Source organism: Pieris napi, chromosome 23 (assembly GCF_905475465.1).
Source record: "Pieris napi chromosome 23, ilPieNapi1.2, whole genome shotgun sequence".
NCBI lineage: Eukaryota > Metazoa > Arthropoda > Insecta > Lepidoptera > Pieridae > Pieris > Pieris napi.
Window position 1 is genome coordinate 2,242,120 of NC_062256.1, and position 27,299 is coordinate 2,269,418.

Consider the following 27,299-nt stretch of genomic DNA (forward strand, 5'->3'; position numbering starts at 1 on the left):
AAGGATTAAAAGGATTGACTTAAAATACAGCTTTACTTAGGTTAAAAACATTAACAAACACAGACATTCATCTCTAATTAAGTTATTTAGTAAAAAACCGTTAAAAAAAAATATTAGGATAACATTATTTTAAGAATTTCTTCTATAGTTACCGGCCAGTTATTAATAAGTCTGTGCCTATGTGACAGTATCCGTCAATGTCAACTTATTAAGTGGCCGTACTCTTGCGGTTTGCCTCAAAATTTAAAAACAGTGTTGTTTTGCGTTGGTATTGGTGTGGTTGCTAGGTGTTTGTTTGGCATATCTTAATTCTTATTTTACTGGAAAACAAAACAAAAAGATGGCTGTAAGTAATGCAAAATTTGTAATAACTATTGAATATCTTTGGGAAGTAGGACATATCTAATAGTTTATTGTTCCAATATAACCTCAAAGTCGGCTAAAACATGAAGTCAGTTTTATACTTAAATCTCTGTGTTTAATCTTAATGCTAGAACATTTCTATTATTTACTTTATGGCTCTTAAATCTATTATTACTATAACTTATTAATAAGTAAACTAGCTACTCTGTTGCATCATAAAATATGTAATGTTTTAGTCACTAGCAGCAGCACAGGTACAAGAGGTACGCTCAATAACTCGAATAGAAAGAATTGGTGCGCATTCTCATATACGTGGCTTAGGTCTTGATGATGCCTTGGAGCCACGAGCAGTGTCACAGGGTATGGTGGGGCAGAAGATGGCAAGGAAGGCAGCTGGAGTCATTCTACAAATGATACGAGAAGGTATGATTGATCAATCTGTTTGTTGCCATGACTACCACATAGCTTTAAATGTGTGAGGTAACCAATCATGTTTATTAGAATTTGACCTTTTTATATAAACATTAAAAAAAAAAATGTTTTTCTTAAGCATTTTAGAAAATAAACATCAGGTTCAAATTCAAATTTTAATGTTTCTTAATAATGTTCTGCTTTTATCATAATATTGTTTTTTAAACTTTAGGTAAAATAGCAGGCAGGGCAGTGTTATTAGCTGGACAGCCAGGCACTGGAAAGACTGCCATTGCAATGGGATTGGCACAAGCTTTAGGGCCTGACACACCATTCACCAGCATGGCAGGTATTAAAAATAACAAATGCTAATAAGAAATCCCACTTTGTATGTGGTATGGTACTGTGGTACCTGTGGTGGTTTCATTAATAATTCTCATGAACAGGTATAAAAGTAGTTATTTGTCTTTTCATCAGACTGTAAACACAATTGGACATAAGAATTCTTTAATTAAAAGAGAATAAGACAAATATAGTTTTTATGAATAAGGAGGATGTCAACATCTCATGAATTTAGATTGTATGAACTTTTTTTAATTATTGTATCTAATGGTCCATCCATGACTGTTTCAGGATCTGAAATATATTCATTGGAGATGAGCAAGACTGAAGCATTAACTCAAGCCATCAGGAAATCTATTGGAATAAGAATAAAGTAAGTATTTTCAGTAAATTTTTGTTAAAAATTGTTTTTGTATAAAAATAAAGACAAGACAATTTAGATTTTTTCTAAGCTAATAGAATTACATACAGTATTTACCCACAGTTAGGAATACACTGTTAAATTTTTACTAATTAAATACAGTTGACACTTGGTAATCTGAGTCTCTTGATGATTTAATTTTTTTTCCATTCCCATGAAAAATACTTGAGTAAAATTAAGATAAATAGAGTAAAATTAATATTAATTAGTCCCCTCGGTAATTCGAAGATGACGAAAATCTTGCTCGCCAACATGCAATAGTTAGAGTATGTTTACCTGTCTCTTCCATATGAAAGGTTTTTAATTCTAGCAAAACAAAAATGTCTGGCTACAAGAATTATTAATCTAACAGATTGTGTCCCTCATAACGGTTTAACAGGACTTTAAATATAAAAATAAGTAGTCTTTATTCGTAGTTTAACATTTGATTATTGTCTTAAACAGAGAAGAATCAGAGATAATAGAAGGAGAAGTAGTAGAAGTAGTGGTGGAAAGGGCAGCAGGTGGGGGAGGAGCCAGGACTGGTCGTCTCACTTTAAAGACCACCGATATGGAGACTAATTATGATATGGGAACTAAGATGATCGACTCACTACTTAAAGAGAAGGTATTTCAACTTTGTCTGCGCACTACTTTATTTTTGGTTAACATGAATATTCTACATTTAAATAAAACTTCTTTAATATTGCAACACTGTTTACATAACTCAATGTAAATAGAAATTTGTGGCAACATTTTAATGAATAGACTGACTGATTAATCTATATTGTTATAATAATTATTATTTGTGTATCACACAGTTAGCTGTCTCCTTGTAAATCGTATAATGTGTATTTTATATATATTTGTTAGAGATTTTTTGAAGTTGTACTTCTTTAGGCGCGTTATGAAAAATTTATGAGAGTGAAATTTTACGATGCGCGCGCACCGTGACACAAAATTATCAGTATGAAGTTACTGGCGCATGTTGGTACGCACACCGCCTCTGTTCACTGTGTATTTATATTTATAATATTTATCCACATGCTTTGCGTTTCTACATTTAAAACACGTGTTTTCATTTTGTTTTCATTATAAAAGTGCGAATTTTATATGTGCGTCTGAATTATAATCAGAAGTGATTTAAATTGAATATTTAAATCAATACTAATTAATATAAGAAAATAATAATAAATATTTTAGTAATAAATATTTATTTATTTAATTTTTCAAATGTAAACTAAACTTTATTGACTAAAATGACTCCTTTTCCAGTCTTTGATTATTTAATTGTAATTAATTATTTGCATGCAATCAAAAACTATTTTTGATAATGCCAAAGAAGTATAACTTCTTACGCGCGTACATAAGTACACGCACCCTTTTTTTTATAGCAGAACATTAGTGTTTGTTGAAAATATTGATTTTCTAACAGTTTTTATTAATTATCAAAGTTTTTTACTGAGGTAATTATACAATCGCAGGTGCAAGCAGGTGACGTAATTACCATAGACAAAGCCACAGGAAAGATAAACAAACTCGGCAGAAGTTTTGCGAGAGCCAGAGACTATGATGCTACAGGTAACATTTTTGTAGATAATAAAGTTATTTTTAAAATTTGACTGAAAATTTATTTATTTTTAGAGGAATACTAACAAGGGAGCGTTCAAGTATTATGTCACGCAATTATTGGAAACCCCCCCCCCCCCCCCCCAATGTAACGCGCCGTAACGTTTTTCTGTACCGAAGTATAGTAAAACGTTTCGTGACTACCTAGTGACCTATTACCTAAAAGCTACCAGTATGTGGTGAAAGTCGAAAATAATATTAAAAATAACGCGTAATTCAATCCCCGCCCTGCATCGTAACGTTTTACAAAAGGATCTCCCCCCCCCCAAAATTCGTTACGTAATACTTGAACGCTACCCAATACACATATAAATTGATATGATTGATGACCGGCTTTTTCTCTCGGCCTACACCCTCTGTCTTCTTTGCCGATGAGTAGGGATGCCTACAAATTCAAATTTAATGACGTGGAATAAGTGATACATGTATCTTATATACCATAATAAACTTTTTTTTTTTAAATTGGGGGTATTTTAAATACTATACATTACTGTACAGGTCAACAAGCCCGTTTCGTTCAATGCCCCGAAGGAGAACTTCAGAAGCGTAAAGAAGTAGTCCACACCGTCACATTGCATGAAGTAGATGTCATCAACTCGAGGACGCATGGATTTCTGGCTTTATTCTCTGGTGAGATTCTATCAACAAAAATATTTATATATTACCTAGGGGTTGCCATTTAGAAGTGAGTGTTTATTTTGACATAGTCGCATTTTATTCTAAAGCTGAATATTTGAAAACATCTTTAAAAAGTGTTTCATGATCCCTTAAAAATTCGATATTATTACGGAAATAGGTAGAAATAGAATGAATTCTCGACGAATATAGAGAATGTTCCACCAGTTCGAAAGCAGATTCTTAAAGCCATCGCAACCCTGGACTCGTGTGCGGGGGCGCTATCTTGGTGAAACAAAACAACTTTAGCGAGTTTGCTTGCGTATTTGATCATGCAATTTTGTTATTCGTTCTGCGTACTAAGACCCCTTAATAGTGGCAAAAAAAGTTTTTTTTATTAATAAACCTTAATTTTATAAATTTTTATGAACACATTCCTACACGACGCAAACAAATATTTTTTTTTATTTATAAACAAAAGAGAATAGATTTTTTCATCTAATGTCTGGGCTATGCCTGACAGTATTAATATTTTTATATCCAAGAAGAATGTATAGCATTATCACTTTTTATTGAACACTTCTCATGTAACAGGTAAAACAGTGTTGCCATCTCCTGACGAACGAAGGAGCTTTTTATACTTAAATCCAAAAGCGCTTTAGATAATCGATTTATTGAAAGCTCAAAAATTTATTTAGCGCTGAATAAAACTTTCGCAAGATTCGAAAGCGTTAAGTTGGTAACATCATTACTATTTTTTAAACAAGTTCATGTTTTATCAGTGTAAATGTTAAACGTTTTTTTAAACATTGATTTAATATATTCCCACTTAATGCACTTCCCACTTTAATATATTCACACTTCAGGTGACACTGGTGAAATTAAGTCAGAAATAAGGGAACAGATTAATAGCAAAGTGGCCGAGTGGAGGGAGGAAGGGAAGGCTGAAATGATTCCTGGAGTATTGTTTATAGATGAGGTAAGAAAATTTTATTTTATATATTTTAACATTATAACTATAAGTATGTAATAAGTATCGAACCTATAATGGCTAGGTCCAATGTCAATGAAGTTGTGTCACTAAGGAGTTCTCACTAATTTTTTGATTGGAGGCAAACAACATCTATTGTCTATAGTTTTAATACAAATGTTTTATTATATTACTTTGTATCACTGAGATTGTAAAATCAGTTCCCTCCGACCATTTATTTTGTTACATAAAGAAAAATTAGTTGATAATGAAAGAACTATGTATATCAAATTTGGTTCAGTCATTATGGTGTTGTTAAGGTTCTTACAAGTAATAAAATAAACAAATTGAATCATTCAAATGAATATTGCAGAGTAGTTAGGATAATTATTATCAGATCTTTATCTTTTCTAGGCACACATGCTGGATATAGAATGCTTTTCATTCCTTAACCGAGCGCTTGAATCTGAAAGTGCTCCAGTGGTAATAATGGCAACAAACCGGGGAATAACACGAATCCGAGGGACAAATTATAAAAGTCCCCATGGAATACCATTGGACCTTCTGGATAGAATGATCATAGTCCCCACAGCACCTTACTCGTCCCAGGAATTAAAAGAAATACTTAATATTAGGTAAGTGATAAAGTTTATCGGATTTGTAAAACGTTACGATGCGGGGCGGGGATTGAAGTACGCGTTATTTTTAATATTTTCGACTTTCCAGTACTTTACACCACATAATTGTAAGTTTTATGTATAAAGAGTCACTAGGTGGTCTCGAAACGTTTTACTATTGGAATGCAGAAAAACGTTACGGCGCGTTACATGGGGGGGGGGGGGGGTCAATAGTCTCCAAAAATTGCGTGACGTAATACTTGATGACGAAAAAATTTTTCTGCCGTCGAAACTTTATTCAAATCAAATTTTCATTATCTTTTTTTTTTAATTCCATAGGTGTGAAGAGGAAGACTGTCAGATGTCAACCGACGCGTTGACAGTGCTGACACGTGTCGCCACAGAGACGTCACTCCGCTACGCGATACAGCTTATTACCACTGCTTCGCTTGTTGCTAAACGAAGGAAGGCCACCGAAGTAAGTATTTTTTTATAATATTACTAGCTGACCCGGCTAACATTTGTTTTGCCATGTATATTATTTCTAGGAAACATTTTACACAAAACAACAAAAAATAAAATAAGAAATTTTTGGGTTTGAAAGATAGATAGTAGCCGATTCTCAGACTTAATGAATATGCATAAAAAAATCATAATAATCGATCGAGCCGTTTCCGAGGAGTATGAGAACGAACATTGTGACACGAGAATTTTATATAATACTAGTGGAGCCCACAGACGTCGTCCTGCACGATATTTCAAGCTATTAGGATATTAAAGTATGAAAGTACCGACTGCAGCGCCATCTGGCGGGCTGATTTGTGAATCTAAACCATTCCCAGATCCCCTTGAACACACACAAAAAATTTCATCAAAATCGGTCCAGTCGTTTAGGAGTTCAGTCACATACACACGCACACAAGAAATATATATATTAAGATATAGTGATTCAAAATTAAATATTTAGGATGTAATAAATCATTATATTTATTTATATTATCCCCCCTTTTTCCGAAGGGGTAGGCAGAGACCACGGATCTCTTGCTACAGTCCTGTCATACCTCTCGCTTCATCCTCTTTCATGACATTTACCATGCATGCTCGTCCCATTTGGGTACTTTTAACTTCTTCTCTAGTACCGGTTGGATTTGGTCCAGATATGTCCAAGGCCTACCCAAACCCACATCCCCAGCGACGACAGCCCTTTTTGGGTGTCACTAAGGCTCGGTTACCATAAAAAAAACATTTATCCAAGTTATTAATAACATTTTTTTAAGGGATAAAAGCCTGTTATTAAAGTAAGTATATTTTTCAGGTAAGCATGGAGGATGTGAAGAAGGTGTATTCCTTATTCCTTGATGAGCATCGGTCTGAGCAGTTCCTTAAGGAATATCAGGATGAGTTCATGTTTAGCGATGTATCTGGATCTGGTGGTAGGTATTATTAATTACCAGCACCAATAAGAATTATTTATTATTCCCGACTTCACATGGCTGCAAAATAATTTGGAAATAAATATAGCCTATGTTACTCAGGCGTAGGCGAAATCGAATTAAAGGCCGGCAACGCACTCGTGAGCCCTCTGGCTTTGAGTGTCCATAGGCGGTGGTATCACTGAAGCCTCTTGCCCCCAGTTCTATAAAAAAAGAGGAATATAAATCTTTTCTCTTTATTTTTGATTTTGTAGAAGCAGAACAATATATAATTAAAAATTTTAACTTTTTGAGCCCCTAATGTAAGGTCAAATTTATGTTTGAAAATAAAGTGGGTATTCATGAAAAAGCAACTAAAAGAAACATAGAAAGGCCGGCAACGCACTCGCGAGCCCTCTGGCATTGAGTGTCGGGTGTCCATGGTCGGCGGTATCACTTAACATCAGGCAAGCCTCCTACCCGTTTGCCCTGTTCTATAAAAAAAAAGAGATGACGACCTGGAAATGCCTGCTATCTATTTTAATCAGCCTATTGCTTTAGGAGCTGCAATGCCCACAGACAAATTTACAACACCTATTTTTTTCAGCGGTTAAACAATATTTTTTAATAAAACTTACAAGATTATATTTTCAGCTGATTGTATGCTATTCTTAATTGTGTTTTAATGTAATCTTTATTATTTCAGATGGACCACAATTGATGGAGGTGTCTCAGTAATTACCTGATGTGAAGTTTAAATTGTAAAAGGACATTTTGTTTAAGTTACTTTAAGAAGTTAGCTTTATGTTTTGTTACTAATTAAATACTATATGATAAGAGACTTGAGTTTTATTGGAATAGACAATTTATGAGGTATAAATAAATCCTAAACTTGGACCAAATTTATTTGAAAGATCAAATAAATATTTCATACAATATAGAGTTAATGGTAATTCGACGTATTAAGGAGATAATATGGGTGACTATATGTATATTAGTTTCAAACCCCATATTCATAATGAAAAAGTGAACCATTTTTTATTACTTTAGCTGTTTTAAAAATAAGACAAAAACAAGAGCAACATCATAAATTTATTTAAAAAAATTATCGATGTGAATTTAGCATATTTCTTCTGATTTATAAAAACACAAAAAAATGAAACTAGCTAACTTAAATTATTTTGAAAACAGCTAAACTCTTTTGCATAATTTTGATCACAAATGGGCCCCCTTATAACTTAACGGGAATACACCAAATAACCCTCTATATTTATAGGAAAAACCATTTACTATTAATTAATTAAGTCTAAGAATATCTTATAATAAATGCTTACTGACTTTCAATGGAAGGCACATTTTGAAAAACAATGTTATAGCCATAGAGTTCAAGCCATTAAGCCCATTTACACATTTCAAACTTAATAGTCTGCCACTGCACCAAGGCACTAATTTTCTATAATTTCAAAGGGCTTGTTTTTTAGCTTTGTTAGTCAAGGGTACAGGTCTAGGTCCAAAACTATACTAAATGAACGAGTGTAAATATAAATAGCAGTAGGTATTAGATACAAAACCCAGACTTGTAATGATGTATAGGCAGTATAGAGTCAGAGTGGTTTATATGTCAGCCGCTGTTTGTGGGTGAGAGTATACTGCATAGCAAATGAAATTGCTTCTTTCTACTGTAGCCGCAGGTTAAAAGCAACAAATGAAAATACTTGAATACTTTTTAAATTTTATTTTACGTAATACACTACAATAATACATTAATATTAGCATTTATTCTTTGTTACGGTAGTCTTTCATGTGGACCAGAACCCACCCAGGAATGAACAACCAACCGCACACCATACCAATGGAAAGTGTGATCATTTCCTGAAAAGCAGAATTAAATATTAGAAAGCATAAAAGGAGCTTTGAAAAAGATAATTCTTTCATTTGTACCCAAAGGCGTTAAAAATAAAGTATAGTTTAATTATCAGAATAGACCAGAAAGTATTGAAATGGAACCCCTTGATTATTTTGGCAGCTCCAATAATAGACATGCTAAACTACAGCGATTAGAAACAAGGAATTGTCTGAGAATCCACCATCAATAATAAATGAAGAACCATAATTAAGAAGTAGTAATTGAATGTATTTTTTAGTACTCTAAGGATATTTGGTATTTTCTCCTATGAAAAGTGTTATCAATCTTTAAACGATGAGGAAGATAACCTATTTTTATAAAATTACGTAATATATCGATTAACCAAAAATACTTTGATCGATTAAATATAACGTCGAATTCATGAGGATAAAGCTTTAGGACATATTATTAAGGACAATTACAACGCTATAATTACGACTTAACTATGATAATATGATACTCACCCCCTTGGAAACCTTGTTTCTGGTTGGAATACAGACCACACTCATATTTCTGACCTGCGGAGCATTCTTGACGACTTGAGTCGTCCTAAAAAGGCTTCTGACGGCTTGCATTTTATGTTTTAATCAATAAATTTTAAAGACACTGCAATGCAGGAGAACGAGCGTACTTTGTAAAATAAAATTGAAATGTTGTGCTATAGATTTTTGAAAAGAATGTTTCTGTCATTTGACAGTTAACAGTTATCACACATTAATGTCATTTGTGAATATAGTGGATATTATTGTTATCGTCTATACTCTATAGTCAAATGGGCATAGAGTCTGGCTAATGAAAGTAGATAGTGAAAAAGCGCGGCAAATTAAAAAAAAAAATAGTATGGTATCCCTAAAAGTTAGATATATTTGTGGATTAAACTTACTTAATTTAATTTTATTATTTTTTACATTGATAGTAACTGTATTCTTATGAAATTAAATACTATACGTATAAATTAGTCTTTTACTATTGATACATAAAATGACTAGCATTGCATGGAAAACTTAAACTATATTTATTATAAAACACAAGTTTATTCGGAATAATCAAATCCTGTGAAAGAAACGAAATATTTTATCAAATAGAACAAAGTTTAGGCTATTATACCTGTTAACTATACGGAAGAAATATATAATAGAAATAAAAATGAGTACAGACCCATCAACTTATCTGTGAAATGGAGAAAATGGAAACTACTTTCTCCAAAAAAAAAAAAAAAAAAGGAATCTACTAAAAATAACGCTGGTATAATCTGAGGGAGAGCCGCATAGGTATAGTCCTTTTCATGAAAGAAGTCCCCCAGACGCGGCGCTGCAATCGCATGACGTAATGTTGCCATTTATGAGTAAAAAATTTACCTATTTTATTTAAATTTAGCAGATGTAATTTATCAAATAATATTATTTTCTGCATACTTCGATGAAACAATATTTCTGTTATGTAAAAAGTATATTTTTATTTACTTATATTAGCGGTGTTCTACCTACTTATAGGGAAAAGATGAGAAAATAAGGGAAAGATGAGGGTAAAGAAAAGCAATACAATTTTTTATTCAGTTTTATTGCATAATTGTTGGGTTACAATTTTTTTCGAAGTACACGCCGCTATTATACCTTCGTTTGTAATTCTTGTTACAGTTTTCTCTGACACACCTGCAATTAAATTATGAACAGTAAAAATAATAGTAACTTTAAGTTTATAATGCTTATGTAATATATGTTTTAATTTCAGTTACCTAGTTTCATCACGTTATGTATTTATTCAATTTTGTCGCAAAAACGAATTTATATCATAAAAGTCCCACCAATACAGCAAAAAAATATTAAATGGCAACTCTAAAAAGTACCTGTTATGGCGGCGACTCTCTTCCGAACATTGTTTAGTGGTATTAAAATATAGTGCTTTTCATGAAAGAAGTCCCGCGGTGATTTTTGGAACTAAATTTGACAGGTCGGCAATGTTGTCATTCGTCGATGTTATCAAGTTCGTTTGTTGTGGTAGATTTCTGTGAATTTTTAACTAGCTTAATGCATTTTAAAGATTGATTACAATGCCAAAAGTTGTAAAAAGTTCGGCTCGAGGAATGATATTAAAGGTGAAAGAGTTCTGTGAAGCGGAACATAAGAATCAAGGTGTTTTAATACCACTAAACAATGTTCGGAAGAGATTTGGCGCCATAACGGGTACTTTTTAGAGTTGCCATTTAATAATTTTTTGCTGTATTGATGGGACTTCTATGATATAAATTCCTTTTTGCGACAAAATTGAATAAATACATAACGTGATGAAACTAGGTAACTGAAATTAAAACATATACTTATTACAAATGACATAAGCATTATAAACTTAAAGTTACTATTATTTTTAATTGTTCATAATTTAATTGCAGGTGTGTCAGAGAAAACTGTAACAAGAATTACAAACGAAGCGGCGTGTACTTCGAAAAAAATTGTAACCCAACAATTATGCAATAAAACTCTGAATAAATAAAAATGTGTGCGTGTACTAGGTGTACACGCGTAAGAAGTGAAACTTCTTTATGACGATAAAGAAGTTTGACTTCAAAAATTGTATTGCTTTTCTTTACCCTATTTTCTCATCTTTTCCCTGTAAGTAGGTAGAACACCGCTAATATAAAGTAAATAAAAATATACTTTTTACATAACAGAAATATTGTTTCATCGAAGTATGCAGAAAATAATATTATTTGATAAATTACATCTGCTTAATGTAAATAAAATAGGTAATTTTTTTACTCATAAATGGCAACATTACGTCATGCGATTGCAGCGCCGCGTCTGGGGGACTTCTTTTATGAAAAGGACTATACGTTTGGCTTAGCGTAAATTCTCTCCACTCCACTTTTTTTTTAATATCCTAGAGTGGGAAAAGGGCAAGAAGAAGAAGTTTATTTGCAAGTTATTAAATTTCATTTGCCTACTTTGCTAAACATTTAGTTTGTAAGTGTGGTACCTACATTATTTCAATTGAATGCCAGAGAAAAAGCTAATGTATGTATCTACCTACATTAATTTTATTATTTTTGAAGACTATTTAGTACTTATATTACCATTTTATTATTATAAAACAATGTAAGGTATTGTTTAATATAATAAAATTATGTTTTTATGTTTACCTAGTTTCTTATCTGACATACCCAATCATGGGTAACTTTTATTAATTTGCAACACTAAAGCGACGGTGGCGCTACCACTCAGTTCACAGATAAGTTGGTGGGACTATAATTACATGAAGTATCAAGACAATAAATAATACTAACCTAAAAAATTCAATGACATTCTGTGTTGCCATCCGAAAGTTTTGGAATAATTCAATTATCTTCTTTCATCAGCCAGACTCTAGTCGCTGATGGCAAATCCTACAAAATGTTCCCCCTTCAAAGTCCCTTTAATATGAGGAGTACTATTTATGAGCAACCCGTAAAAAGTTTTTGTTGTAGTTTCTTTGATGATATCCTTTCAGGCAGGGTTTTCCCAAGTCTGTACTCCATGTGCCTCATATTTCCTTTTTATATCGTTGGCTATTATTACGCTGTAAGTCTCTTATTTGAAAGAAGTGATCATCCATTGTAGGTACGTGCTGATAAATCGAGAGAGGAGCGGAGGGTTGTGGTCTGGTCTCCCCGCTTAAAATTTGTTCTTTTCTGGAGTCGCATTTGACGTAAGAGGCTAACACAGTTTAATGGAGATAATGTGATCACTTAACTGCCTTTAACAAATGTATAGGTACGAACGAAAAAGGATCTAGAAGATAAACCACTCCTTATATGGAAATTGTATTCATTTTTACAACAAACTCCCAAGCGAAATTAGAGAATTATCACTTAATAAATTCAAAGCCCTTGTTAAACGTAAATTAATCAATAAAGCTTTTTATAAATTTGACGAATATTTGAATGAATCTAATCCTTGCGATTGATTTGCTCCAGTTCAAACAATTTGTATGACTCAAAACTTAAAACGTAAATATAAATTTACAATTGATTTTACTTATTTTTTGACGTTCATAAGTGTACTTGTTTACCTATATGAATAAAGTTATTTTGAGTTTGGATCGAGTATGAAAATGTCATAAATGAGACCACTAAGCAAGAAAGCACATTAGTGAAATATAAATGTCTCATTCACTCTACAAATTATTAATATAGTTTGACTAGCCTTAATGACGATCTGTTTCTTTTTTTTTGTCAAATGTAAATGATTATGTTAATTATTTTGCCTAAAGGTCTAGATACCAGGCCAAATACTCCAAAAAAAAAAAAATATTTTGACGTTCGTCGAAAGTATATAGATAAAAGATAAGTAATTATATAAGGAGAACTAAATAAAAAAAACAATTTAAGCTAAATACAATTTACTGCCACCAAATATAAGTAAGTATGAAATATATGCGTTGTTTGCGGTTTTACCTGAAACAAAAAGCACCATTTTATATAAGGTCACAATAAAACTTGACAAAATGAAAATGTATGTTATAGAGTTATAGACTAAAGAGTGTTTTTATTTGCAAGTTATCACAAATTTAATGAAAAATATTATTGAAGTTATACTTTTTGTTATAAAGTAAGAGAATAATAATAAATATTTATTTTATTAATTTTTCAAATATAAACTGAACTTTATTGACTATAATGACTCCTTTTCCAGTCTTTGATTATTTAATTGTAATTAATTATTTGCATGCAATCAAAAACTAATTTTAATAATGCCAAAGAAGTATAACTTCTTACGCGCGTACATAAGTACACGCACCCTTTTTATTTTTTATACGTCAGTTACGTGACACAAAGCGAGACAGACATATTAGTCGTAAACCATATTCTATTATAAAAAAAAATCTTCAAAGCCGACCTATGTAACATTAGTTAAGTTACATAATATATATTTTAGTTTATAATTAGAAGCGTAAAGAAAATGTAAACAATCATCGCACACTTAAAGCCAAAATGAGCCCTTTAGTTTTTACCACACACAAATTGTAATTTAATATTCTCGTTTCCGATAATGTCCAATAACATAAGTGTCACTTATATTTGCGAACTTCTCAATATGTCAAGTTAGTTTTTTGTTAACCCAACATCGCAACCCCACTACCCCTAATGTTATCATAGCTGTTATAAGCTCATGTTTTAAACAATTAAAGCCAGTTGTTACCCAGCTTCAAACAATGTTTAATTTATCATATATCTGAACATATCCATACAACAACCGCCACCTAACTTAGTTGCTGTCAATCCAATTGCTGTATGCAGTTTGACACATTGAGAGCGCTCACAACAAGATGTCTTTGCCGTTCTAATACTGTCTTGGAGTTTTGGCGGGAAATGATGAATGTTTAATTATTAAAACCACAGAATTAAAAATTACATTTGTATATGTTCTATCACTAAATAGTCGATGTTTTTTAATCTTGACAAATAACAATTTGAAACTCTTTACTATTTTCTTTTACAAGATGCAACTATTATACCATACCATGAAATAAATAGTAAAAAGTATTGTAGAAAAATTAAACCTTTTTACTGAAAAATTAAATACCTGTCAACGTCATTAAACTATATTATAAATGTCCGCTTCACAGATACACCCATATCTAAAATACTGTACTGATTTGGATGAATCTTGAAGTGTTCACTTAAATAATAATATTATCTTTACGACACCCAAGAAAATATTATACGTAAATTCCGGTGAATGTAATAATAACCATTTTTTTTACAGTGGGTTAGAAATAAGTAGTCTAGCTTACTTATTGTCTCTTCATGGGTTGGCACTCCTCCGCAAGCCATTTATAATCTTCCAAAAGGTCACGCTGTTTAAGAATCGGTCCCAATATGTTCAGCACTCTGGCGTGGTATCCGTTTAAATATGACAACTGCGAAAAAATAGTTATATCATATTTTAGTATAGACTTTTTGGTTAATAAGTTTGGTTTGGTTATTAAGTTGACAGAAAGAGACAAAAGACTACTTCAGTTTATGAATAAGTAACAATAGTGTTTTAATAAAAGTTAATTAGCCATTGGACTGTTATTTTATAGGTGTTTTTGAAGTGAAACTTTAGGCGTATGAGGGTAAAATTTTTATGGAACGTCACGAAGATGTGCAGCGTTTTTGTCGAAGAAAAGGGAGAGAGCGATTGAGACCCATTGAGAGAGAGTGAGAAGGATGAATTACTTTATAGAAATTCTATTTTTAAAATTAAAATTTCGTGAAGAGAATTTATGAAATATGTATTAGTATTTTATTTAGAAATCTGAAATGACGAATTGTAAATTAAAATGCCACGTGTTTTTATTATTGAAGAAATAAAATAAATATATTATTTGTATTAATTTTCGACACTTAATATTTTAATGACAATTAAATTCATTAAAATCGTAACAAATTTTCCTTTTTCCCTTCCTCTAAGTCTCGGAAATATAAAGTTTTAGATTTGTTTAAAAATGAACAAAAGTTAAAAATTAGTTTGCCAAAGAAGTTTCACTTCTGACATGTGTACGCTTCGGCGATCTCACCTCAAAATCATCAAGCAATTGCAAATCAATGCATTGCTTGTGGTGAGGCACCATTGTCAGCGTGGAGAAGCCAAGAACGCCTCGACCGTCATAGTTTCCTAGCAGGTTTGATGCCTGGGGACAAATTAATCTTTAATAGTTAGTTGTGGTACCTGATGATCCTATTGATTAAATCTATATGAATAAAATCGCAAAATATGTCGCTAAATGCAAAACTCGAAGGAGTATTTTTTATTCCTTGAACTCTATATTAGAGTATTTATGCAGAGAAAAATTGCGGGGAAAACCTAAAAACCAGTTTTCTTTTTCTATAATTGTAACCGTGCCGTCTCTATGGGTAGCATAGCAAAAATTTCCATATATTGGTACTAGCCGTTTCCCGCCCGCTTCGCTGCGAATTAAAATAGGAAATAAATTACATTTTATGTTTCATTATTATTATTTTTTTCATATTTTTATTATTCTTCTTTTTAACTTCCCGCTAAGAAAATTGAAATATTTCGAAAATCGAGTTTTTAACAGATGTTGACGTTTAGAGGTTCTAGGAAGCCTCCCCGAATGTTTCCGCGGTGAAGTCCGTATGGATAAATTTTCATAAAAGTAAAACAGCAATAAAAAAATGAAGGAACTTTGGAATTTAAAAAACAAATAGCCATAAACCATCTAGGACGTCGATACGATCAGTGGTTTAGGCGTGAAGGAGCCTCAAACGAAGACCATTTTTCTTATATATATATATATATATATATTTAGCTACTAAAAATTAGGCTTAGTAAAAAAGTAATTATAAATTTCTCACTACAGATATATAACTTGAGAAATCTACGCGGGGGATTACTGTACAGTGTTCAAAAATACGAGTTATGTAGTGGGACTCACCTTTGGATGAGAGGAATTTTTGTTAACATCAATAATCTCCACCAGGTCCTCGTGGCGGATGCCACACTCTCCCACCTTGTAGTACCCAGGTTCTGAAACATATTTTGGTCAATATCATTGTAGTTTTACTTGTCTATGTATGTCGGAAGGACTAGAAGAAGAAGAGGTCGCCCGAAAAAAGGTGGGTAGAAGAAATAGAAGCAGTAGTGAATGTTCCGATTGACGGTACTGAAGGTAGCAAGGATAACAAGCCAAAGATAAAAAAATAAATAGTTCACCAATACTATGGTATAAAAATATAAATAAATAGCAACATAATTTGATTTGGTCCAGGTTATCCAGATTCTTTCAAATTAAACAAACTATAAATAAACCTGTGAATAATAATTTATAACCTCTTGGATACTTGGATATACTTGGACCGGATAAAACACCACGTTCAGATCTAGCAAGTTATCGGATCGTTAAAAACCGGATGCCGGAGTAGTGGAGAAGTACGTAAGTACTGTTGTGAGTTTCTAAATCGGATCGGTAATTAACGTTTGCCGGACAGTGGAGAAACGGCCTTAGAATGTGAGTACAAAATGTAATTGTTCTTCAAAAAATTCAAAATTTAAAAATCATTTATTCACGTAGGTAACACAATGTACACTTGTGATTCGTCATTAAAGAAATACATATTAATGCTTCTAATTTTACATTTACTGCCAGTTCTCAAATCAAGGGCGTAGAACGGAAGAGAAGAACTGGCAATAAACTCTCCGCCACTCTTTTTAATCGCCATGTTTTTTTTTTTTACACAACGTTTGTCCTTACAGCTCCTTAGCTGCAACCATTACACCATGTTCCACATGACATTTTAAGTAATTAATAATAATAGCATAAATAAAAACAAAGACTTGTACCCTATCAGCAGGAGGCATGGTGAAATAGGAGCACGCACTTACATTCACGTGGGAACAACACGCAAACACATAGTCGAAATAATTAACATCACCGCATACACGAATTCAAGTACGACCAGTCACCACAAGTAGCACCCGTTCACGAGTATGACGCATGGCCAGCCATCGGCCCCCTCGCCATATTTTAGGGAGAGAGACAACCCGACGCATGGACGCCGCCACAAGCAATGACATTTAAGCGAGCATGACGATCCTTGAAATATTGTGTCTTGCGTCAAATAAAGTTATTTTTTTTGTGTCAGCCACAGGTGTGTCACCTACTTGCCTATTACAAATGATCACGGAATAAATATAGAAATCTGAGGCCCAGACCTAAAAGATTGTAGCGACAAATATATAAGACACTTACCATTACTCAATATCTGTCCAGGTTTTAGACCAGGGTCATGCGGGTATGGCCTCCAGGAGATACCTGATGGTCCCTCGTGCACGTTGAGGAAGTGTCCCACTCCATGTCCCGTCCCATGGGCGTAGTCCAAGCCCACATCCCACAGGGACTTACGGGCTAATGTATCGAGGACGTTACCCTGTGATAATACCATATTTCAAACACAAAATAACTTTATTCATATAGATAACCAAGTACACTTATGAAAGTCAACAGAAAAGATGTTATATTGATGACGGCTCATTGGGTTAGTACCCCTGACTGCGAATCTATGGGTCCCGGGTTCGATCCCCGGCTGAGACAAACATCGATGTGATGAGCCTTTGGTGTTGTGCTTAGGTCTTGGGTGTTTAAATATGTATTGATATGTGTTAGGTATATCTATGTATAATTATGTATGTATATCCGTTGCCTAGTACCCATAACACAAGCTTCACCAGCTTAGCATGGGACTAGGTCAATTGGTGTGAATTGTCCAATCATAAAAAAAAATGATTATAAATTTACATTTACTACCAGTTCGCAAGTCAAGGGCGTAGAGCGGGCAAGAAGAACTGGCAAGAAACTCTCCGCCACTCTTTAATCGCTAAGTTTTGAGTCATACATTGTTTGAACTGGAGCAAATCAATCCCAAGGATTAGGATTATAATAATCATCAAATTTATAAGAAGCTTTATTGATTAATTTACGTTTAACTATAAAATTAAATAACTTATTAAATGAAAACTACTTTTCAGACACCTTAAAACAACTAAAACTCACTATCACTATACAACACGTAGAAAATTAAAAAAACTAATTTCTATTACCAAAATACAATAATTTATATGGGAAAAAAACATTAGACTATATTATTCAAAATCTATTAAACTCGTTACCAGCTACACTATTTACTAATATTACAAGAAACAATATTAAATTAAAATTAAAATATTACTTTATAAATCAAACAATTGCAAATTATGCATAACAAAAATAAGACATCGTCATTTAATTCATATTCGAATATTGGAACACATTCTCGTCAAGAACAAGTTTCTTGCATCGGCTAACTGAGGAGCGACAATGTTTTCAATTGGTTTATTACGTTGTTCGTGCAATTTTGATGGTTTAATGGTAAAAATGTTATATTGTATAGTATGTCACTGGCCTAAGTATGTAATAAGCTAATTATTTAAATATTTTCGACGACCTGGTCGACAGAAAAACTGTGTTCAGTTTGTGTTTCCACCACACCAACTTCTTTCTATTTAAGATCATGTATATAATAAATAAATAAAATAAAAAAAATAGAAAAGTACACTTATGAACGTCAACAGAAAAGATGTTAAATTGATTCTAAATGTACAAGTCAAGGGCGTAGAGCGGGCAAGAAGAACTGGCAAGAAACTCTCCGCCACTCTTTAATAGCTAAATTTTGAGTCATACATTGTTTGAACTGGAGCAAATCAATCCCAAGGATTAGGATTATGATAATCATCACATTTATAAGAAGCTTTATTGATTAATTTACGTTTAACTAAACATCACAAAACAAGGTCAGTCTTACTGCTTAAAGTTTCTTCCAGACGATGTAAAAAAATAAAAATATATATTAAACCAAATTACTAAAAAAATACATGCACAGAGTAATAAAACATCAAGTGTTTATTGATATCTTCTTAGTTTTTTTTTTTTTGACTATTCACACCAATTGACCTAGTCCCATGCTAAGCTGGTGAAGCTTGTGTTATTGGCACTAGGCAACGGATATACATACACATTATAGATAGATAGATATATAAATACACATTTAAACACCCAAGACCTAAGCACAACACCAAATGCTCATCACATCGATGGTCGTCTCAGCCGGGGACCGAACCCGGGACCCATGGATTCGCAGTCAGGGGTACTAACCACTAGACCAATGAGCCGTCAATTTTTAAAAAGATATAATCTGTGAGGTCTGTATGACTACAGGAAATTGAAAAAGCTGGATCATATCTTTTTGAACCGATATAAACGGTAAATATAATAAATTACAGTCCAGCGGAATATATAACAACGCGGCAATAGATAGTAGACTAATCATAAAACCAAATAGTTATGTCAACTTGATGTGACCGCTGATACCGCCCATGGACACTCAAATTGCCAAAAGGCTCGCAAGTGCGTTGCCGGTCTGTTTTTGGCAGACCAATAATCGAATTTTCAAAACCTCTAGATTATTTTAATAAGTACTCATAAAAGGTCGGCAACGCATACGCGATCAGGCTTGTTTCGTTTTACAAAAACATTGTACCTTTACTCCTTTGGGAAACAGTGCTGTGCCCAACGATATCTGCCCTTTAAGTACACGTGTGAACGCACTGATTTGCTCCGCGCTAGGTTGGCCCATATGACGCGTCCGAGTTATGTCAGTTGTTCCGTCTCTGTGAAAATTTATCATGAATTCTATAGCGAACATGAATTTGACTGTGAAAACACAAGTTCCATTAAATTTCGTGCGTACAAAGTACACATGTCAGAAGTGAAACTTCTTTAGCAAACTAATTTTTAAGTCTTGCTCATATTTATACACATCTAAAACTTTAGAAGGAAGATATGTTAGGAATCTAATGAATTAATAGTCATTAAAATATTAAGTGTCGAACTTAATACAAATTATGAATATAATTTTTTTCTTCGATAATAAAAACACGTGGCATTTTAATTTACAATTCGTCATTTGAGATTTCATTATATTATTTTGCATAAAATACAAAATACTAATATTTTATAAATTCTCTACGAATTTTTAATTTTAAAAATAGAATTTCTATAAGGTAATTCGCCATCACTCGGTCTGAATCGCTCTCTCCCTTTTCTTCGACAAAAACGCTGCACATCTTCGTGACGGTTCCGTAAAAAATTACCCTCATGCGCCTAAAGAAGTTTCACTTCAAAAATAATAATAATCTGCCACGAACTCTTAGGAAATCTTCCAGAATGATGAATGAGAAATGAATGATGAAACATGTCCAGAATCCATCCGACCAAAACACGAAACGTACTAGAGTCAACGTCTGTACTACATTTGTAATTAAATTTTAAAACGTACTCTATTCCTTTGTAATAAGGGCGACGGATGTTGGCTTTACTACTTTTATTATCCAAGATATTTGTGGACAAATATGCATTAAATATCATTATCACTAACATATCCATACATTCTAATTTAAATAATACAAGCCAAAGTTAATCATTAAGAAACCTTACAAATGAGTACACTAAATCCTCTATAACGCGGTAGACAAGGACCGCGTTATAGGAAATCGCATTGTAGGAGTATTCTCGTAAAACCGTTTTTTTATCAATTCAAAAACTAAAAACACAAATTTAATAATGAAATTTGTAACAACACAATTGAAACAAGTGCAGGTAAGCAAAACTAATTATGGAATAGACAAATAAATTTCATACGCAGAACTATAACTTGAGAAATCTCCGCGTTATAAGGGGGAATCACCGTTATAAAGAGGACGGCAATCGGGGAAGTCCCCTATAACGTATAGAAAATAAATAACGTCGAAAATTCCTTCATATATATAAATTGTCTCACCGGTACTGCCCACCAGAATCCAGCAGAAACATATCCGTTCCCCTAATGATGCGTTGAGGCCCGTCCTTCGATGGGCTGTAGTGGATGATCGCGCCATTTTCCCCAGCACCGGGGATTGTCTCAAACGAGGGACCCATAAAGTCTTTTTCGTCCCTGATTTAGATAAACTATGTTATTACTGTAATAAATTTGTTTGAAAATAAGTGTTGTTTGATTTGCTATTTTAAAAGAGTACCGAGAGTTTTTTACGCCGGCTTTTTCTCTCGCCCTACACCCTCTGTCTTCTTTGCCAATGAGTAGGGATGACTACAGATTCAAATTTAATGACGTGGAATAAGTGATACATGTATCTTATGTTCCATAATAAACATATTTTATTTTAAATATATAGGATACTAGCAGACCGGCTAAGGTTTTTTTTTATTACATAGTAGTAAACTACTCAAGGGAAACGGTAGGAGAACACCAGTCATGGGGACCAGCATGCTTTATTGGTGGTTATGCCATTAAATTGTAGCTTATGTGAAACGTTGGTACTTTCAACACAGCGCCATCTGTTAGAATTGTGACTGTCATAAACAAATAATTTGCAATAAAATAATATTGCGGGTATAAATTGAGATGTAAGCTATCCTATCTTTTAAGTTGGATCAAACTACACACGGTGTGCAAATTTGATTGATATCGGTTCGGTAGTTTAGGAGTCCATAGCGGACAAACAACGTGACATGTAATTTATTTCACATATAATATATGTAACAAAATATTGTAAACCTATTTTAAAAGAGTAAGTGTGGAGTTTCTTGCCCATTCTTCTCCACACGAAACTACCTTTTGGAAGGGGCAACTAGAGTCTTCTTTTTTTTTTTTTGACGTTCAAAAGTTCCATTTTAGATGGTCTAATTGAAAAAAATGATTTGACTTTGACTATATATTAAGATTGAGAGCCTACTGGACAAAAAGAGTCGTCATCGGAGTTCATAGACACCCATTATGGTGGATGCGATGCCGGCCTTTGCAGGATGCTCTATTTATTTCCCAAGCCACACTCGATTCCACAGTTCACTATTTCACACAAGTTTTAGTCTTGTGAAGCGAACCGTGGAAGACTTCCAGCCAGTTCTAACATTTTTCCATTTAGATTGAGTAGACTTTAAATTACGTAAAATACAAGTATTTTATACCAGACTATAATTGTTTAGAGAATATAATAATAATATAATAATAGGCTTTATTTCCAAAACGTAACTATAATAGATTAGACCTTTCATTGATTTTGAATTGAAAAATTAACTTTTAACATTACGTAAAATACACTTTAACATTTACAAATAATTATTTGCTTGTCAGGTTTTGGTTTGTCCACCGTTGGACATAGGCCTCCTCCATCCGTTTCCACTCGTGTCTGTCGTGGGCTTTTAGAGAATATAGTAAAATTAAACTTAAAAATGTTTACTTAGAAATGGGGGGAGGGCGCGCACCAGAAACCTGGGAACGAGATAGCGGGGAAATATTGGAAAATAGTAGCGAAGATGCGAGGCAAGTGAAAAATTGGGAGGCCGTCACTCCCAGAGGCGTAGCTATACCATCTGGGGCCCTAGACAATTTCTTTTGGGGCCCTATCAGTAAAATCGTGACGTTTTACTCAGTTTAATTTTAGAGATTTTCAGAGTAATCAATTATACGTTGTACTAGTGGACCCGACAGACGTTGTCCTGCATGATATTTCAAGCGATTAGTAAAGCAAAGTATGAAAGTACCGACTGCAGCGCCATCTGGCGGGCTGATTTGTGAATCTAAACCATTCCCAGATCCCCTTGAACACACACAAAAAATTTCATCAAAATCGGTCCAGTCGTTTGAGAGAAGTTCAGTGACATACACACTCACAGAAGAATTATATACATAAAGATATGTCCCACTAATGGCCATAGGCCTCCTTTCTTAGGCGAGAGGGAATGGTCTGTAGTCACCACGCTAGCCCAATGCGTATTGAAGACTTCACAGTCAAAGAACATAATGTCGTAGAATAGTGACGGATCTGACAAATAGTAAACTTTACAGGGCAGCCATTTTAAAATAATATAGTCATGCTAGTTTTTGTCATAACTAATTTAATTCATATTCTGTTATTATTAAGCATACAAGCAAACAAAAGGGTTTGTTTTGAAACAAAATAAAAATAATAACATTAAATTACACAGTTTTCTAGAAAAATATGCTACTATCGAATCTGTCACTTTACCGACTGATTAATTTGAAATTTAAAACACATGGATTTTTTTTAATGTAGCCGTAATATTGAGTCAATGTAGTATCCAAATATGATAAAAAGTGGATTTCTTCAAATCCGACATTGTTCTACGACCATGACGATAATATCTCTTGGGCAGGTACCCTTTTGGGTCGGGGGCCCTCTTGGGTCGCGGGCCCTTTGGGTCGGGGGCCCGTGGCCAAGCCCTGCCAGCCCTGCGTATATTTACGCCACTGGTAACTCACTCCACCTGGGATCTTGTACTGACGCTGGAAGTATTATAGTTCGCGAATAAAGCCTACTCATATAAGCACTTACTGTCGGAACTTCAACAATTTGGCATCAGCTTCCAACTCAGTTACATTGGAACCGGACACAACTTCATCGTGAAGCCATTTGAAGAAGCGCACCACCGCGGTACCATCACGGATATGACACTGCCTGAAACCCTAAAATCAAAAAATGTATACTTCCAGAAGTCAATTTAATCATTGGAAAATAATAATACTTTACATAAAAACGCAAAACAGGTTTTTTTTAATCATAAAAAAGACAGGATTTAAGTGCGGTCCTACTGTTAAAAGTAGTTTCTTCCAGACGACCGTAACAACATAACATTTATTCCCCCCTGTTCAAACGGGCAGAAGGCTCAACATTTTTTTTATTTTAAAATACTACAAACTGTAATTATTTTTATCTCACACAATGTTTTATTGTTTTTTTTATTATTATTATTCTTTAACGTATAATATTCTACGGTTTCAATATTTGTAAATATGTGAAGAACATGTATAACAATACAATAATGACCTATCCGCTGCATTGCTTAATTTGTAAGTAATACTTTGTGCCTATTTTAGTATAGTAGTTTCATTCTAGGAGTACATTGTCTTCAGATATAATTATTTAACTAATGTATACAAAATATTATAAAACCTATTTTAAAAGAGTAAGTGTGGAGTTCCTTGCCCATTCTTCTCCACACGAAACTTTTGGAAGGGGCAACTAGAATCTTCTTTGTATTTTGTTTGACGTTCAAAAGTGCCATTTTATTTGACTATTGACTATTGATGTTAACTGATATTGCCGTCCATTGTCACTGTCAATGCCAGATGGCTATCCAGTGCGTTTCCTTTTATATAAAACATTTGGACTGATACACTATGTATATGAAATGTATATTAGTTACCTCCATTTCAACATCGTTTTTAACCAACTTCATAAGTGCGACGGGCGAGACTTCAGACATCAAAGTCAGAGGCTTCTGCAAAACATCCTCCTAAAATATTTATTAATATTAAAATCATTCAATAATAATTAAATAAGATTACAGTGCAATCATCTCACCCCTCCAGCTGCTCTATGTATGGCCTCACTCGCTTCACTTGACAGCCAGATGTCATGTTCGCCGTCACCACTCTCTGACAGCTCTTTCTACAAAAGAAAAAACATTAATTTAACCATTCCTTTCAACGAAAGACGGTATGGTCGAAAGACTATAGCCTGCACCATGGGCGAAAAAAAAATTCACTATTAAAAGAGATTTGCAGTCTAAAGTACTCATCTCCCTCTTATCATAGTGTATAGAGTTTGATAGAAAGAGACGAAAAATAAAAGATAATTTTAGTGTAAGAGTGAAGTTTTAAATTCACTAAAATTTTTGATTGTAAGTTTCAAAGAAATTAGATAATATTTTTATTCAATGATAAAGGGAGCGTTCAAGTATACGTAACGAATTTTGGGAGGGGGGTTTACCTTTAGTAAAACGTTACGATGCGGGACGAGGATTGAATTACGCGTTATTGTTAATATTATTTTCGACTTTAACCACATAATGGTAACTTTTAGGTATAAAGAGTTACACTGGGTGGTCACGAAACGTTTTAATAGTGGTTACAGAAAAACGTTACGGCGCGTTACATGGGAGGGCGGGGGTCAATGATCTCCAAAAATTGCGTGACGTAATACTTGAACGCTCCCAAAGTCCTCGAAAATAAAATGTCATAATAAAATAATACATGACAGTGACGTTTCATTAATTAACAGATTAAAAATGATACGATTGCAGTTATTAAAAACATCATCGAGCATTACTTCTTTAGCTCGATTTTAACCAAACAGCTATTTCTGTAGTCTGTGCAGAAAGAGAATTGATATGAGAAAATCAATCATTAATTTAAGTAAGATTTATAGTCCAGTCAATAAGTTATTACTATATAATGTTAGTAGACATTAAAATAAAAGAGAGAACAGACTTTGAAAATTCGTCGATAATCAAATAAAAAAATATATAAATGAGTGGCGCTACAATCTCTTTACGTCTTGGCCTCAGATTTCTGAACCTGTTTCATGATCATTTTTAAATCCAATAGGCAAGTAGGTTATCAGCCTCCAGTGCCTGACACACGCCGTCGACTTTTTGGGTCTAAGACATGTCGGTTTCCTCACGATGTTTTCTTCACCGTTCGAGCAAATGTAACGCACATAGAAAGTCCATTGGTGCACAGCCAGGGATCGAACCTACGACCTCAGGTGTAAGAAGCGCTAAAACCACTAGGCCAACACTGCTTACGATAATCAGCTTGGTTAATACTGGTTTACACGAATACATTTAAATAAAACATTTTCGGGAACAATAAAATAGAGAATGAACTCACAGCCATATTTTCCAGAATTGGAACAACTCGATCATACGGAAGACCTTCAATCTGAATTCCCTCTTTCTCCATACTCTTTAAAATCGTTTCTGGTATTTTTCCATCGTGCCAAAAGAGTTTCACCTTTGCAGGTGTTATAACAAGGTACGAGAAAAAGACTGGGTTGTATTGAATATCACTGCCACGAAGATTTAGTGTATCTGAAGGAAAGATATCAATGAATAGGAGAGACAGTACATAGTGTGTAATGTGTGGAACAAGATGACGGCTTATTGGTCTAGTGGTTAGTAACCCTGACTGCAAATCCATGGGTCCCGGGTTCGATCCCCGGCTGAGACAAACATCGATGTGATGAGCATTTGGTGTTGTGGTTAGGTTTTGAGTGTTTAAATATGTATTTATATATCTATCTATAATATGTATGTATATCCGTTGCCTAGTACCCATAACACAAACTTCACCAGCTTAGCATGGGACTAGGTCAATTGGTGTGAATTGTCAAAAAAAAGACGGAGGTGATACGGGTGGAATTTCGACGTCCGATGATGAAATACACATATTTATGCACACGATATTTACACACATATATAATATATTAAAAACACTTACAAGCAATTTCATCTAAAGCAGTAATAATCAATGCAGATGCTCGCTTTTCAGTCATTTTCTCTCTCAACTCTTCGATTTTCTTTCCCGCAGTTTTACCTATGAAAAATAATATCGTATATACTGTATCACTTTTATTACGTATGAGCAGTGTTGGCCTAGTGGCTTTAGCGTGCGACTCTCATCCCTGAGGTCGTAGGTTCGATCCCCAGCTGTGTACCAATGGACTTTCTTTCTATATGCGCATTTAATATTCGCTCGAACGGTGAAGGAAAACATCGTGAGGAAACCGGCCTAACCCAAAAAGTTGATGGCGTGTGTCAGGCACAGGATGCTGATCACCTACTTGCATATTAGATTGACAAATGATCATGGAACAGATTCAGAAATCTTAGTCCCAGACCTAAAAAGGTTGTAGCGCCAATGATTTATATTTATATTATTATAAATTACGTGTCACGTTGTTTGTCCGCTATGGACTCCTAAACTACCGAACCGATTCCAATCAAATTTGCACACCGTGTATAGTTTGATCTAACTTAAAAGATAAGATAGCTTACATCTCAATTTATACCCGCAATATTATTTTATTGCAAAATATTTGATATTATTTTATAGTCACAATTCTAACAGATGGCGCTGTGTTGAACGTACCAAGGCTTCACATAAGCTACAATTTCATGGCATTACCACCAAAAAAGCATGGTGGTCTCCATGACTTGTGTTCTCCTCCCGTTTCCCTTGAATAATTTACTACTATGTATA

At 33.7% G+C, this 27,299-nt stretch overlaps 2 protein-coding genes and 1 long non-coding RNA gene across 3 annotated transcripts in view; 1 reads left to right on the forward strand and 2 right to left on the reverse strand.

Annotated features, from left to right (window-relative positions):
• Nucleotides 1-213: 213 nt before the first annotated feature.
• LOC125061102 (ruvB-like 2) lies at nt 214-7,598 on the forward strand. Its single transcript, XM_047666312.1, has 12 exons — nt 214-346; nt 600-786; nt 1,007-1,123; nt 1,408-1,489; nt 1,982-2,144; nt 3,001-3,097; nt 3,644-3,775; nt 4,627-4,739; nt 5,145-5,365; nt 5,687-5,825; nt 6,663-6,780; nt 7,466-7,598. Exons 1-12 carry the CDS (start codon nt 341-343, stop codon nt 7,495-7,497), a joined length of 1,407 nt encoding a protein of 468 aa, XP_047522268.1. The 5' UTR covers nt 214-340; the 3' UTR covers nt 7,498-7,598.
• An 881-nt stretch (nt 7,599-8,479) lies between these two features.
• LOC125061125 lies at nt 8,480-9,375 on the reverse strand. Its single transcript, XR_007118978.1, has 2 exons — nt 9,130-9,375; nt 8,480-8,631 (listed from the first exon to the last, which is right to left on the reverse strand). It is a non-coding gene; the product is annotated as an uncharacterized LOC125061125 (long non-coding RNA).
• Nucleotides 9,376-13,022: 3,647 nt separating this feature from the next.
• LOC125061099 (xaa-Pro aminopeptidase ApepP-like) overlaps nt 13,023-27,299 on the reverse strand; it is a 30,325-nt gene continuing 16,048 nt past the window's right edge. The window contains exons 6-17 of the mRNA XM_047666310.1: nt 26,538-26,633; nt 25,929-26,128; nt 24,619-24,705; nt 24,461-24,550; nt 23,590-23,720; nt 21,018-21,170; nt 19,719-19,848; nt 17,396-17,573; nt 16,082-16,173; nt 15,203-15,316; nt 14,435-14,560; nt 13,023-13,094 (exon numbers count right to left, since the gene is read on the reverse strand). Of these exons, the coding sequence (XP_047522266.1) occupies nt 14,435-14,560; nt 15,203-15,316; nt 16,082-16,173; nt 17,396-17,573; nt 19,719-19,848; nt 21,018-21,170; nt 23,590-23,720; nt 24,461-24,550; nt 24,619-24,705; nt 25,929-26,128; nt 26,538-26,633 (1,397 nt within the window). The 3' untranslated portion in view covers nt 13,023-13,094. The remainder of the gene's footprint in view (nt 13,095-14,434; nt 14,561-15,202; nt 15,317-16,081; nt 16,174-17,395; nt 17,574-19,718; nt 19,849-21,017; nt 21,171-23,589; nt 23,721-24,460; nt 24,551-24,618; nt 24,706-25,928; nt 26,129-26,537; nt 26,634-27,299) is intronic.

Coding starts and splice junctions, on each gene's coding strand:
- LOC125061102 (XM_047666312.1), top strand. Junction 3,098..3,643: donor CAGAGACTATGATGCTACAG/GTAACATTTTTG, acceptor ATTACTGTACAG/GTCAACAAGCCCGTTTCGTT. Junction 5,366..5,686: donor AAAGAAATACTTAATATTAG/GTAAGTGATAAA, acceptor TTAATTCCATAG/GTGTGAAGAGGAAGACTGTC.